This window comes from Grammomys surdaster, unplaced genomic scaffold (genome assembly GCF_004785775.1).
Source record: "Grammomys surdaster isolate TR1022 unplaced genomic scaffold, NIH_TR_1.0 166, whole genome shotgun sequence".
Lineage (NCBI taxonomy): Eukaryota > Metazoa > Chordata > Mammalia > Rodentia > Muridae > Grammomys > Grammomys surdaster.
This window is the reverse complement of record NW_021604614.1, coordinates 13,513,141-13,526,667: the sequence shown is the minus strand read 5'-3', so window position 1 is coordinate 13,526,667 and position 13,527 is coordinate 13,513,141. Positions and strand designations below refer to the sequence as shown.

At 46.0% G+C, this 13,527-nt stretch overlaps 1 protein-coding gene across 1 annotated transcript in view; it reads right to left on the bottom strand.

Moving 5' to 3' along the window:
• Kdm2b (lysine demethylase 2B) overlaps nt 1-13,527 on the bottom strand; it is a 125,495-nt gene that overhangs the window by 2,725 nt on the left and 109,243 nt on the right. Inside the window, exons 14-22 of the mRNA XM_028765954.1 lie at nt 10,155-10,298; nt 9,284-9,370; nt 8,846-9,106; nt 8,532-8,645; nt 7,919-7,957; nt 7,059-7,738; nt 6,481-6,644; nt 6,233-6,394; nt 5,371-5,589 (exon numbers count right to left, since the gene is read on the bottom strand). Of these exons, the coding sequence (XP_028621787.1) occupies nt 5,371-5,589; nt 6,233-6,394; nt 6,481-6,644; nt 7,059-7,738; nt 7,919-7,957; nt 8,532-8,645; nt 8,846-9,106; nt 9,284-9,370; nt 10,155-10,298 (1,870 nt within the window). The remainder of the gene's footprint in view (nt 1-5,370; nt 5,590-6,232; nt 6,395-6,480; nt 6,645-7,058; nt 7,739-7,918; nt 7,958-8,531; nt 8,646-8,845; nt 9,107-9,283; nt 9,371-10,154; nt 10,299-13,527) is intronic.

Here is a 13,527-nt window from a genome sequence, read left to right as displayed (position 1 = left end):
TCCTGTTTCCCAGATGCAAGCTATTTATTTCATTGTTGTTTAAACTAAGAGCCAGGGAACAATGCTGAAAGTGATTCACCAAAGAGACCAATGCTGCCTGCCCCACAGTCAACTTGGAAACGGAGCCATCTGGAAATACTGGTCGCACTGGTGTGAAAAGGTAAGTGCCAAGATAAGCATGAATACCTAATGGCCTCAAGTCAAATCAGTGTGCCATCTGGACAGCAAGGTCCTTTGGGTGAGAGGTGCCAAGGAAGAGACAGGAGCTGTAAGGCTCTTCTGTCTTCGTGTGAGCAACTGTTTCAGGGGATGTTTTATTTTTAACTCCAGGGTTGGTGATGGAAGTGAGGCTTGAGGAGTGAGAGCTCTGGTGATGGAGCTGTGAGAAGGAAAGGGCTGGTCAGAAGGGGTGTGGGTGCATCCTAGAAAGGCTCCTGAGGTCGTAGGGACACTCTGTAGTCAGCACGTCCACGACTGTCAACTCACCTAGAGACGGTCACAAGTTTTTTCATAGCAAGGAGACAAAGTACAACTATTATCAAGAAAATCTTCTTATCAAAAGAAAAAATGTTTAATTTATTCAAACTTCTGGTCTTAAGCTGGAGTTCACAGTAAGCAAAGAAAATTAGATGGAGTACAAGCTAAATAACATCATGAAGTTCACTAACCCTAAATGGGAAGCATTTTCTAAATAAATGACTATAAAGAACACAGTACTTCTTGGAAGCCAATATCATCGGCTTCTCTTGCCTGTTAAAGGTAACTAACTCTGAAATTGTGTTTGTGTCCGTGGTCTTAGGACAGAACCCAGCCAGGGCCCTGCTATGTAATAAGCAAGTGCTTTATCACTGAGCTTCATTGTATCAAGGGTTACTGACAACAGGACAAGGACTGGTCAATATAGGGTGAGGCCTCATCTGTCACACTGAAAAATGAAAGAAAAAAAAAGTTTTTTGAGTGCTTTCCCCTGCCCCCAATACTGGCAAATTTTCTATCCTATTTATACTTAAAATTCACCTTTAGATCTTGGGGAGACATCTTGGGTAGAGGCTAATTAGGAAGAATAAGTAAGGGGCTCTTGGAAAGGGGGAGGAATTCTATTTAGAAGCATCTTTTTGTTAGTCTTCTCATCTTCAGTCTCATTGAGAATACTGTTTCCTCTTTAGCTCGTTTAATTTACGTGTGATAGCACTACTGTGGTTATATAAATAGGATCTATACATGAGATCTCTAATTATTACACAAGACGAAGACAAGAAGTTATGTCCCCTGAGTTATTTGCTGCTATTGTATGTTTGAAAATGTTCACAATATAATAATGGGAATTGCCGAGCTGGCTAAGTGGACCTAGGTTAGCAGTTCCAGGGGATCTGACACTTCTGGCACTAACCACATACATGATAAACATACTACAGTACACATGTATGTAATGTATTTTTAAAAAAATACTCAAAATGTGAGATTAGAAGAGAAACCCTACCAATGATGAAGATAGTTTTTAAACATTAAAAAAATAAAGATAACAAGTTTACCAGAAAATATGGTGCAGTTTTTATAAAAAGTGAAGTATTTAAAGAGTCTAACTCTCTCAAAACAATAAGATGAAAACCCTCTTTTACTTAAAACATTCTGGCAAACTTAGAAAAAACAATTCCATTTCTAAATGAGAACAACGAAAAAATTATAAGCCATGCACAATAGCACCCAAAGAATAAATTCAAAGGAATGAGACTTGACAATGGTAAAAAATAGCCGGGCGGTGGTGGCGCACGCCTTTAATCCCAGCACTCGGGAGGCAGAGGCAGGCGGATTTCTGAGTTCGAGGCCAGCCTGGTCTACAGAGTGAGTTCCAGAACAGCCAGGGCTATACAGAGAAACCCTGTCTCGAAAAACAAAAAAAACAACAACAACGACAATGGTAAAAAATAAAACAAAACTACTAACACAAAAGACACAAATGGGAAAACATTCTAAGTTCATGGATTAGAAGATAAAATATTCCTGTCAAAGATGAGCAATCTCCAGTGGTTTTGCAAAAAAAATAGAAAAGCCCATTCTGAGACATTAGTAAATAGACCCCAATTACTGCATTCAAAACTGGTGTTAACAGCAATGAAATTTATATAGAATAACAACTACTACTGCTACTATTATTGTTGTTACTGGAAACAGGGTCTCTCTACAAAGCCCTGGTTGTTCTGGAACTCACTAAGTAGACCATGTAGCCTTAAACTCAGAGAAATAATCCTGCCTTTGCCCCCAAATGCTAAAATTAAAGGTGTGACCCACCACACCTAGCTAGTAAAATTAGTTTAATTCATTTTAAAATATATTTGTGTGTGTGATGCACATGAGGAAATCAGAGGACATTTTTGAAGGTCAACTCTCTCTCTCCTCCCATCATATGAAAAGGATCAAATTTGTGGTCACAAGGCTTTGGCAGTATGTGCCATTTTGTGAGCCCTCAAATGACTTTTGACAAGGGCATTGGATGCATTTCAGTGAAGAAATAAGACAGCCTCTTCAACAAATGGTGCTAGGAAGACTGGACTGGGTGCCTACACGAAAAAGGATGTACTGGATCCACTACCACCACATTGCATATACAAATACAGGAGAAAAATCTTTAGAGATCACACACATAACTAAGTGACTAGAAAGGTGGAGAAAAGGCTCAGCAATTAAGAGTGTGTATTGCTGGGCTGGAGAGATGGCTCAGTGGTTAAGAGCACTGACTGCACTTCCAGAGGTCCTGAGTTCAAATCCCAGCAACCACACGGTGGCTCAAAACCATCCGTAATAAGATCTGATGCCCTCTTCTGGTGTGTCTGAAGACAGTTACAGTGTATTCAGAAATAATAAATAAATCTTAATAAATAAATAAATAAATAAAGTGTGTATTGCTCTCGCACAGGCCCTGAGTTTGATTCCCAGTACCTATATTTGGTGACTCACCACCTCTGGTAAAAGGAGACCCAACTCCCTCCCTCACACACAAAATTAGAGACAAAAACAACTTCTACAAAACTAGGAGAAAAGTAATGGAGAAAGCACTAAATTGACTTTCATTTCCAATTCTGGGAGCCAGGGGAGAAAACATTTTCTGAAGCAATGTGGCTCACAAACTATGGGTTTATAGTCAACTATCAACTAAATTTGAATACACAAAATGTTTGTATACTCCACCCAACAAGAGACAACCAGAAGAAAAATATGGAATCAAGGAAAAAGGGTAATAAAATAAGAACAGGACTGGTGGCAGGTGAGGCCCCTGAAATAGCTGCAGTGCAATGATGGCAGCCAATTCAGATGAGAACTTAAGAGACAGTAGAAAATGAATAGAAAGAAAAGGCCAGAGACAGGGATGTTGTCCTGCAGAAACAACTGTGTGACTATTAAGTGTTTAAAGGGACATTCAGTTTTGCTGTACAGTTTGCTTCAGAAGCTAAACCAAACCAAAAGGGCAATTATTAACTAGCAAAACTCAGGAGTCATCAGGAAAGGAAGTGTACTCAAATACATTATTTGGCTTAATTAGTGACCAAGGTATCCAAGACTGTAAGTTCAATATTACCAACTTTAAACACTGGGAAAATGGAAAGAGTGGAGTCAGTAACAAGAGAATGCAAAAGTAACAAATCCTTATATTGTACACTCACATCTGAACGGAAATGGCAGCATATGTCCACTATTAACTAATGGAAGGCGGACCCCAATAAAGGAGTCTAGAGGTTGCCTAGCGGTAAGGACTGGAAAAGGCCAGACCCCATCTGTCCGAGCACCTGATCTGTATGTCTAGGATGAAATGCAACAACTGGATGCCAGCTCCTTCAGCCACACGAATGTAGCCATCATGTGGCACTTTACCATTAATTCGGCTGTACTAATGGGAGCTAAGTACAAAACAAGGAGAGATTAAGAATAGAGTCATGCGCCAGGCAGTGGTGGCGCACGCCTTTAATCCCAGCACTTGGGAGGCAGAGGCAGGTGGATTTCTGAGTGAGGCCAGCCTGGTCTACAGAGTGAGTTCCAGGACAGCCAGGGCTACACAGAGAAACCCTGTCTCGAAAAACCAAAAACAAAACAAAAAAAAGAATAGTCATACCTTAATATATGTTATGATTTAAAGTTCTCATGTGCCCTGAACTTGCCGTGTAGCAGAGGACTGAAATATATATATATATATATATATATATATATATATATATATATATATTACTGCCTCCTATCTTCTGGGTACTTGGAGCTATGAAACCACTGGCTTTTTAAAAAAATAAAAATAAATAAAAAGAATGTAGGTAGGTATGTGTGTCCTGAGATGAAAAGATGGTCTCAGTATGCTGTGGAGAAATAAAATATAGATGATTTATACACACACTCCCACATGCCTCCTGAACTGCACTGCACATCCATAAAAACTAGAACATGAGAGAAGATTTACTATAATTAAGAGTTTAGAACCAGATGCTGGCAACTCCATCACTCTTCAAGTCTCGGCTGGGTCACTGAGCAGACATTATGCTGCCTATCAGACATGGTGATGGAATTTCACGCCGGCATAGCTCTATGCCTCTGTTAGTGGGAGATTCCTGCTACCAAATCTTTACAGTCAGGAGGAATAATAGCTCCTAAGCACCCTAAACACAAATTGTCTGAACCTCCCACCCCACCTGGTGGCTGGTGTGGATATGGCTGTAAAGAGAGGTACACAGTCAGACAATGTGAGCCCCTAACGGGAGCAGAATGCAGTTGTGTCAAATGAAATTTTAGTGAGGTAAGGATATCCCTTAATTTCTTGATAAAAAACAACTTTCTCCCTTGTAGTTACTTTTGATTTTTTTCCACATAAATAACAATTACAATCCAGGCTAACTTAGACTATCAGAAACACTGTTAACTTGATTGCAGAAGTGTGACCATGCCACTGTCTACCTTGCTATATGTGCAACCAAGCTCCAAATCCTCAGGATCAATTCCAGCCAAGAACAACGAAGAGAATAAGGATTCTGAGAGATGTGACAACCGACATAAGTACTGGAACTCTACAGGGACTTCATTTCTCACAATGGGCTCCCTGATAGAGGGTCATAAATGGCACACACAAGAACTGGCAACACAAGCAGAAACATGGTCCAGCCCTGTATTCAGTGGACCCTGCCTTCCAGGCCATCCACGGCTGTTGCCCACACACTGGCTGCGGGCATGTTCTTGTCTCTTTCCACCCAGGAGATGTCCTAGATTCTCATAGCACTTCCCCTCTAGAGTTGGTGGTCTCACTCAGTACTTGTATTTTAAAGCACTATAACCAGACAGTAGTTCTTAATAAACATCCAGTGCCCAGATGTCCCACAGGTATGGGGCCCACCTCACCTGATAGGTTGATCTCTGTCAGAGAGTCTCGGGTGGTTGTGCCGACGGCGGTGAGCAGGTTGATGGACTGGTCGGTGACGTGGTTACAGTAGCTGAGCTGGAGCCTGGAGAGCAGGGGCATGTGGCGAATGATGAGCCGCAGGGAGACGTCCGTGATGTCCAGGCCAGCCAGGCGCAGTTCCACAACGTTCCGGAGCTTGCTCCGATTGTCCATCTGACCTGTTGGGACACACAGGAGAGAGGCAACCCATCAATCTGAACAGGTAAATAAAGCCCCGTTGTTGACCTGTTACTCTAAAAGCCAATAGTCACAAAGTGTACCCTACGCCAAAGCCAGAGTCTTGGCATTAGAAGCTTCCACATCAGAATTTGTATTTCTAGATTCTCTAGAGAAATCAGAATTCATAAACATGGCTGGAAGATCTGTCTTCAAGCTGTGGTAGACTACACTTCATTCTAGCAGTACTAAGTCCAAGCTATTATTTGCCTTTACCATCAAGAAAAACTCAGAAAATAAGAGAGCCTAAATTTCATCTAAAAATAATAGTTCAGCTGGTGCAGAAATGGCTCACTGTCCTTGTCTGTTGTCACCTCACCTTCTACATGTACCCATCTGAGCTTTGGCTGGGGATTGGGAGACATCCAGGCAGCTGACCTAGGACCATACCCTCACACCCAAAGCAAGCTAAGAACATTCTGTCCCATATCTTCTAGCAAAGGGCTAAGGCCAGAGAAAGCTGATGACACATACACTTTAGGGTGGGAGGGTGGGTAGTAAGTGGTCAAAAGCGAGCAGGGTATCTCAGTCATCTCATGCCCGTGAGACAGATCCTTAGGGTACAGTCCCAACCCGGCAACTCACCTGGCCTGTTGTCCGTGGGTGGAGACAGGAGATCCCGCATCTGGGCATCCTTTAGTCCTTCTACCCACTGGACATCCAGGGTCCGGAGCAATGGACAACTGGAGCTACAGAGGGCTGAGACAGCAATCCATGAGCAGCCTGACAGCACCAAGTCTCGGAGCCCTAGGAGATGAGAAGAGGGTAGGAGTCAGGTGACACAATCTAGGCCATCATTACTGCACATATGGGATCCTTTACCAAAAGCTTACCAGGCAACCGGTTGATGAGCCAACTCAGCTGCTTCTTGGAGATATTGGTCCAGCTGAGGTCAAGGGAGACAGGCTGTCGCCGGATGATGCCACTCAGCATCAGGGGTGTAATGGACCTGCAGTGGTTCAGGTCGATGCGGGTCCACAACCGCTTATCGCAGCACCTGGGAGTTGGGCCAGACAGGAAACATCAGCAGTGTCTCACCTGGGGAACCACTGCTTGGCTATAGCAACTCTTCCTGCTTGCCATCTTCAAGGAGGAAGTTCCTTTAAGACCTCTGTAACTTACTTAGTATCCACCCTGCCCACATCTGGGCACCTCTGTTGATGGCCACATGCTTATAGAGAAGATGCCAGCAAGAATTCTCCATAAAATGCCTCCTGGGCCTTACTACGCCTTCTATAGGATATGCCTCTTAACAACCCCTAGTCAACTTCAGCTAAGTCTAGACAAGGAATTCTACATGGTCCTATACTAGAAAAGCAAATCGGTGCCTCCATGTCAATTCAAGCAACATATGCTTCCATGGACTATTCTGACCTGGAACTCAAACCCTCCTACACAGGCCTGCCCTTACCAGCGGTTCCAGGTCCTGCAGACCCGCATGCAGACACATAGGTCTTGGTGGCTGAGGTAGCTGAAGACTGCCATCCACACCTCCCTATGCATGACATGGGCTGCTCCATCATCCAGGGGCAGCGAGTCAGGTGGGGGGCTGATGGGTGGTGGCCGGATCACGTGACGCTCCATCTGGATGCACTTGGGTGGGGATGCAGAGGGCGGGGGCCGGGAGATAACACGAGGTGGGCTGCGTAGGCCAGGTCCCAGTGAGTGCCGCAGCTCCCGGGGAGTGCCGTTGAGCCCTTTGCTGAACCGGTGGGGGCGCTCGCAGTGGCTTATGGGCCTCTTTGGCTCCTCGTTCTCACTCTCGGGCTCTGACTTGATGGGCTGGTGGTTCTCGTGGGCCAAGGTACTCTCTGTCTTTTGGATCTCGTGGTTGAGCTCCTTGCTTAGCTCTTTGCTCAACTCCTTGTTAGGAAGCCGCCGTTTCCGGCGCATCTTCACCTTTTTCTTCTCCTCTGGGCCTTCAGCTCCCTCAGTGCTGGGCCCAGCAGTGGGTGAGCTGGAACGTGACTGATCACTCTCCCGGGTCTTAGGAGGCGCCTCAGGCAGATCGTCCTCTGGTTCCTGCTTGAAGCGCCGAAGGGGCTTGTTGGCCAGTGACAGACGATCCTCAGCGTTCTTCCAGGATCTCCGCTGCAGGAGAGAGGAAAGGTGAGGATGGGTGGCCTGGAATTAACCCATTCAGTTTGGGGCGGCACCCACCCCAGACTTCCCAACCCTATCATGGGATACAGTTGGGCCACCGGGTGTGTTGCCTACAGCTCTGACAGCTTAAAGTAGGCTGCAGGTACACAAGGGAAGGGAAGATGGTACCTTTTTCCTGAAAAGCTTATCTTCTTTGCCAGGTTTTAGCTGTCATAGGAAGAAAGGATACAGAACTTGCTCCTGGACTGGAGAAAAATGGTCCCCTTTACAGCCCACCACACCACAAGCCCAGTCTCTTCAGTAAGGACTAGAAGGACATCTTCCTATAAAGCCGTGTCTTTCATATCTAACAAAGAGCCTGATGCTTTTCCAGAGAATGACAGAAATATGGAATATGGTCAATTGTTCCCACCCAGCTGACCTCCCACCTGAAATAGACCAGAGATGGCAGTTGCCCGTGACAGTTACCCACTAACAGCAGTGTCATGGCTGAGGGAGCCCAGAGCTGGAGACCAGGCAGGAGAAAACCCTAGCCAAGCCTAAGCCAGGAGCTTCTCCAGGCGCCACCTTGTGGCTACTAACGGCAAAGCCCATAGCAGAGCAGGCCTACCAGATCTTCCCAGCTGCAGCTTCCCCAACCAAGAGAGGCTTCTCCACCTCAGAGCTCCACAGGCCCGCTGCTGGGGCCAGCAGCAGTGGACAAGGGTACTGGGGAGCAGGGAGGAGGACAGCCTGGACTCGAAAGTCCCCAGGGCCCCAGGAGGGCGGGGCGTGGGAGCACCTGCTGCTGGAAGTAAGTGAGACTGGATCTCCACCAAGGGCTGAGACTGCTGCCTAGAGGGGGCCTCGGCGAGAGGTGAGAGGAGGAACCCGGGGACGTTTGAAGCGTCGAGGCCTAAAGGGGGTGGGAAGAGGAGTGACTTCGCTGGCTTTTCTCTTTCTTTTGGGCCAGGCTCTCAGGATTTGGTGCTCAGGGCAGCTCTTAAGAGGCCAGGATCCCGAGTTGTACCCATTCCCTGGTCCCCACCCCACACCCCACACTAAGACCAGCCACACCACCCTTCTGCTTGCTGCCCAGGCCTTCCCAGTTCGTACTCGCTTCCGTCCACTCAGCTCTTGGGGCTTCTCATATTTCCGCTTCCTCCTCAGGTGCACATCATCAGACTTTCGGCGGAGGATGCCGTCTGCAGGCACCTTCTTGGGGTGCTCGTCTGACCTGCGACGGGGAGCCTCTTCACACTCACTTCTCCGCTTGGCAGGCTCTGGCCCTTCCTTGTTGTCCCGGTTCATCTTCTGCTCCTTGAGCAAGGAGCCAGGCAGGTTGGAGGCATACTTAAAGCCAGGGCCACGCTTTTGCTTGTAGGCCAAAAAGAGAGAACAACAATCCAACTGTATACCTTTGAACTTGCTCTTCTTTTCCCAGCCCGCTGTACCCCACCTGACTGACAACTGGGGACAGGCTGGTCCTGGCAAGGCCCAGCCCATCCCTTTCTGCCAACCCGACCCAAGCAGGGACTTGGAGTCCGCACTCACTTTCCCGGTCTTGCCGGCATGGTTACACTTCGGACACTCCCAGCAGTTAGGAAGCTCATCGTTGACCACACCCTCCGATTCCTTAATCTGCAAGGACAGGACAGGACTCAGTGGACAAGGAAGGGAGCTCAGAGGGTCCACAAGGACAGAGGTCACTTCAAAGCCTGGTGTACCTCAGCATTCACACCCTCCCCAAAGCCGTGTCCATCTTGTGCCTAGCCTAAAGGAAGGACCCACCACGTGGTTGTATTATTTACCTTAGCTGAGCTCAAGAGAAATAATGAAGCAATAATTACCAGAAGTTGGCTTCAAAAGCCATGGATGGCATAGCATCCCCTTCAGGTGGGCGTGGCAAGGGAATGCAGGCCCTCACCCCTTGCAGCCCACAAGTATGAATGCTGGGACAGAGACATGTGCCAACACAGAATGTGTTCTTCCTTTCTAAGGTGGAATCAGCTGCCTGAGCCAGGCAGGCACAGAGGTCACCCACAAGGCATTCCTGCCCTAGCATATCACAGGAACCGGTTCTTGGCGAAGATGCACAGGAGAAAAACCACCTATTGCTCAGGACCCGCCCTCCTTGGCCCAGGCTCCTTTCTCACAGAGGCCAGGTGTTAGGTACATGTTTTCTGTCTACTGAGATGCTTGGAACCTGCTACAGTTCTGAGGTACTAGGTGTTCAGAGTGAACTCAAACTCTTCCTGCCCAGGACTTACCACCTGACACAGAATGCCCTAGAACTGACCAATACCACCCATGTATCCTTACCACTTGAGCAGCAGTCTCTAAGGACAGACCCTAGCTGCCACACCAGAACCATCAGACCCTGAAGCATGGGGGATGGGGTGCCCAGAGCCTCTGGGGATGCTACCTTAAGGCATCCAGGGTGGATGATCTCGTTGCAGATGGAGCACTCCATGAGCATGAGGTTAAACTTGCCTTCTTCCTCTTCCACTGTGTCCTCCTTCCCTGCCTCGCCACACACAAGGCACACGGCGGTGTGGGGCAGCACTGGCTGAGGACCCAAAGAACATGCAAGTCATCAGGGAGTGAAGACCCGACCCCACTGGGGACTCGACCTGTCAGGAGTCAGAAAGCTGCTCCAGGCGAAGTGTATTCACCTGTTTGCATACAATCAGTGCTAGGTACTCTACAAGATTTAGGAATACAGCAATGAACAACAGATAAAAATCTCTCCTATCCAGAGCTTATCTTTTAGAGGAATGGGGCAGACAAAGTGAAGAGTATATTCTGTTTCTATCTACAAATCTAAATGTCCACAGAGGGGTAAAGCTCTTACCATTGTTTTCAAAACACAATCCACAGTCTCAGTTCCCAAGACCTCAAAAGAGGACTCCAGTCACACCTATCTTGAGTAAGACATGATTTGCATTCTGCCATAACAGTACCAAAGCATAGGTGGGTTAAAGTATTGGGGTCTCACTAAGGTGCCAGGCCCTACCATCCAGGCAACCAGCCAATCACTCAGGACCACAAGCATACAATAGAAAAGATCACCAGTTCCACTTGAGGTCTTTGATTAACTTCACAAAAGCCTCAACCCTTGAGCACTCATCCTTTTCACATAGGAAATAATGCACACAATACTTCCCCATGCCAAGGGACCATTATCAAAGGAAAAATACATGTGACCATGTTTTAAGCTCAACTGACCACCAGGTTCTCCACAGAACATCTTTATCTTATTTTTGTTTTATTCTGCTATTTACTTATTAGAGACAAGGTTTCACAATGTAGTGCAGAGTATCTAGAAACTCATGACCTGCCTGCTTCAGTCTCCTTACAGAGACTGGTGTGAGCTAACACGTCTAGCTTAGAATATAACTTTTTATTTGAAAAAATAGAAAAAAAAACAAAAACCAGTAGCTGCTGTTGTATTTTCTTGAAGACTTAAGACCTGATCCTATCATAAAAAACAAAATTAAAAAAAAAACAACCAACCAACCAACCAAACAAAAAACCAATTTGCCAGTTGGTACACATGACAAAATTCAAGACTAAAAGCTAATGAAATTTTCCTTCACTTGGTACTCTGTCCATGGGAACAGGCTTACTTATCAGAATGATAATAATACTATCAAATATGATTTATATGCACATGCTTAGAGCATGGTGCCGTCTATGGGGAATGGCCTCAGTTACCAGTATGTAATGTTACAAACATAATTGCAGGAGCAAGGCCAAGACTGACAACTTTTAGTGCAACAATATGAAAAGCTGATAGTTACAATTTCAGATTCCATCTTGCAACTAACTTTAAGCTGCTGCCCCAGGGCAGTGGTACTTACACCTTTAGTCCCAGCACTCAGCAGGCAAGAGGCAAGCAGATCCCTGAATCGAAGGCTAGCCTGATCTATGATGTGAGGGGCTACACACACACACACACACACACACACCGACAACAACAAAAACCCAACCAAAAAACAGTAAGTAAATACAATAAAAATAAAAGAAGCTAGCACCTGTGGGATTCTGAGGGCTCTTGGAAGGACCCAGACTTATCTACAGATGCTCTTAGTGTTCCTCCCCTGCTCAACAATCTGTGGGAGGCTGGATTTTTCCTCAGCCTCCATCCAAATCCACATGTCTAGCTGGTGGTATATAGAAGCAGATATGAAAACATAAATCCTAATGAACCAGATACAAGAGATTTATAGAAACATGAGTTAATGTTGTTCTTTCCCCTTACTAATTACTTTTATTTTTGAAAATACAGAGTTGGCTCTTATAAAAACATGTCATTTGTGAATGTATTTATTTTTAAAATGTACCTAAACCATTTTATTATTTCTCAACTGTAATTTCAAATACAGCATTAAATTAATAAGACTTTTCTTAAGACCATATAAATCGAAAATTGCCATAAATGATACACAGTGAGGCCAGGAGCCAAGTTAGATCTTTCGCCTTCCTGTGCCCATTAGTGCCTACTATGCCATACCACACCATACCACACACCATACCACACCACACACCATACCACACCATATACCACACCACACCACACACCATACCACACCACACCACACCACACACCATACCACACCATATACCACACCACACCACACCATAACACACCACATCATCAGTTTTAATCAAAGTGTTTCACAAGGATCTCAAAATAATCTGTAATATATACATTCCACAGATAAATTTAAAAGTCTTTGTGAGGCTGGCTATGGTAACAAACACCTTTATTCCCAGCACTCAGAGGCAGGTGGGTCTCAGTGAGTTCGAGGCCAGCCAATGCTCTACAGGGAGACTAAAACAAGGAGACTAAAACAACCCATACTTTTAAGGAACCTGTCTGTGGAAACTGCTGGTTTGGAACATAGTGGCTCCTGGACCTTGCCACTCTGGAAGTGACCCATGACTATCTATTTGCACAGGTAGACAGAGGAAACCTGTGTGGTGTCCTGTCTTGTCTCTGCAGGCGCCTCCTTGTGCAGCCTTGTTAATAGGAGACTCTTGTGTCTCCTTGCTTTCCCTAATAATACACGGCTTCCTGAATTGGCTAAACACTTCCCCCCCCCCCCAAAAATACTGCCCAGGCTGATTTGGCAATTGCTGCATTCAGAACAAGCAGGCTTCATACTTTTGTTAATCCTCCTGCCTCAGCCTCTAACCTTTACCCATATGTGACCCATGTGCCCTGTTCCCTTTTCCAGTGTGTATGGAAGTCCCCCTCCACAGGGCTCCCTGTCTCCGTGTGGCTTCACACGCAGATACAGACACCCTCCTTGCTGCCCAGCCTCGTCTTCATGACAAGATCTCTGAGGCTCCAGAGCTGAAGCTGCTCAGAGTCATCAACCTCAGACCTTCCTCTTGCCTCCATGGGCCGTTCCCACCAAGCCTGGTCGACTCTAGTCATACCAAGCTGAGCTCCTTTGTCTTCGATTCCCAGGCTGGCAGTTTCCTCATGCAGCTCCTCTGACCTTGCTCGCCTCAGGGTCCTGTCTGCCTTTTCTTGTCCTGCACACATCTTTTCCTTGGATTTTATGAGATGTCTTTGTTTCCCCAAACGCCAAGATGGCAGCTGCTTCCTCATCCCGTACCCTTTTGTGCCTTATAATTACTCTCTTCATGTTGTTTGAATGTATATCTGATGTCTGATATTTCACAATTTCATATAAAAGATGACTTTTAAATTTTTTTTTTTTTTGGTTTTTCGAGACAGGGTTTCTCTGTGTAGCCCTGGCTGTCCTGGAACTCACTCTGTAGAC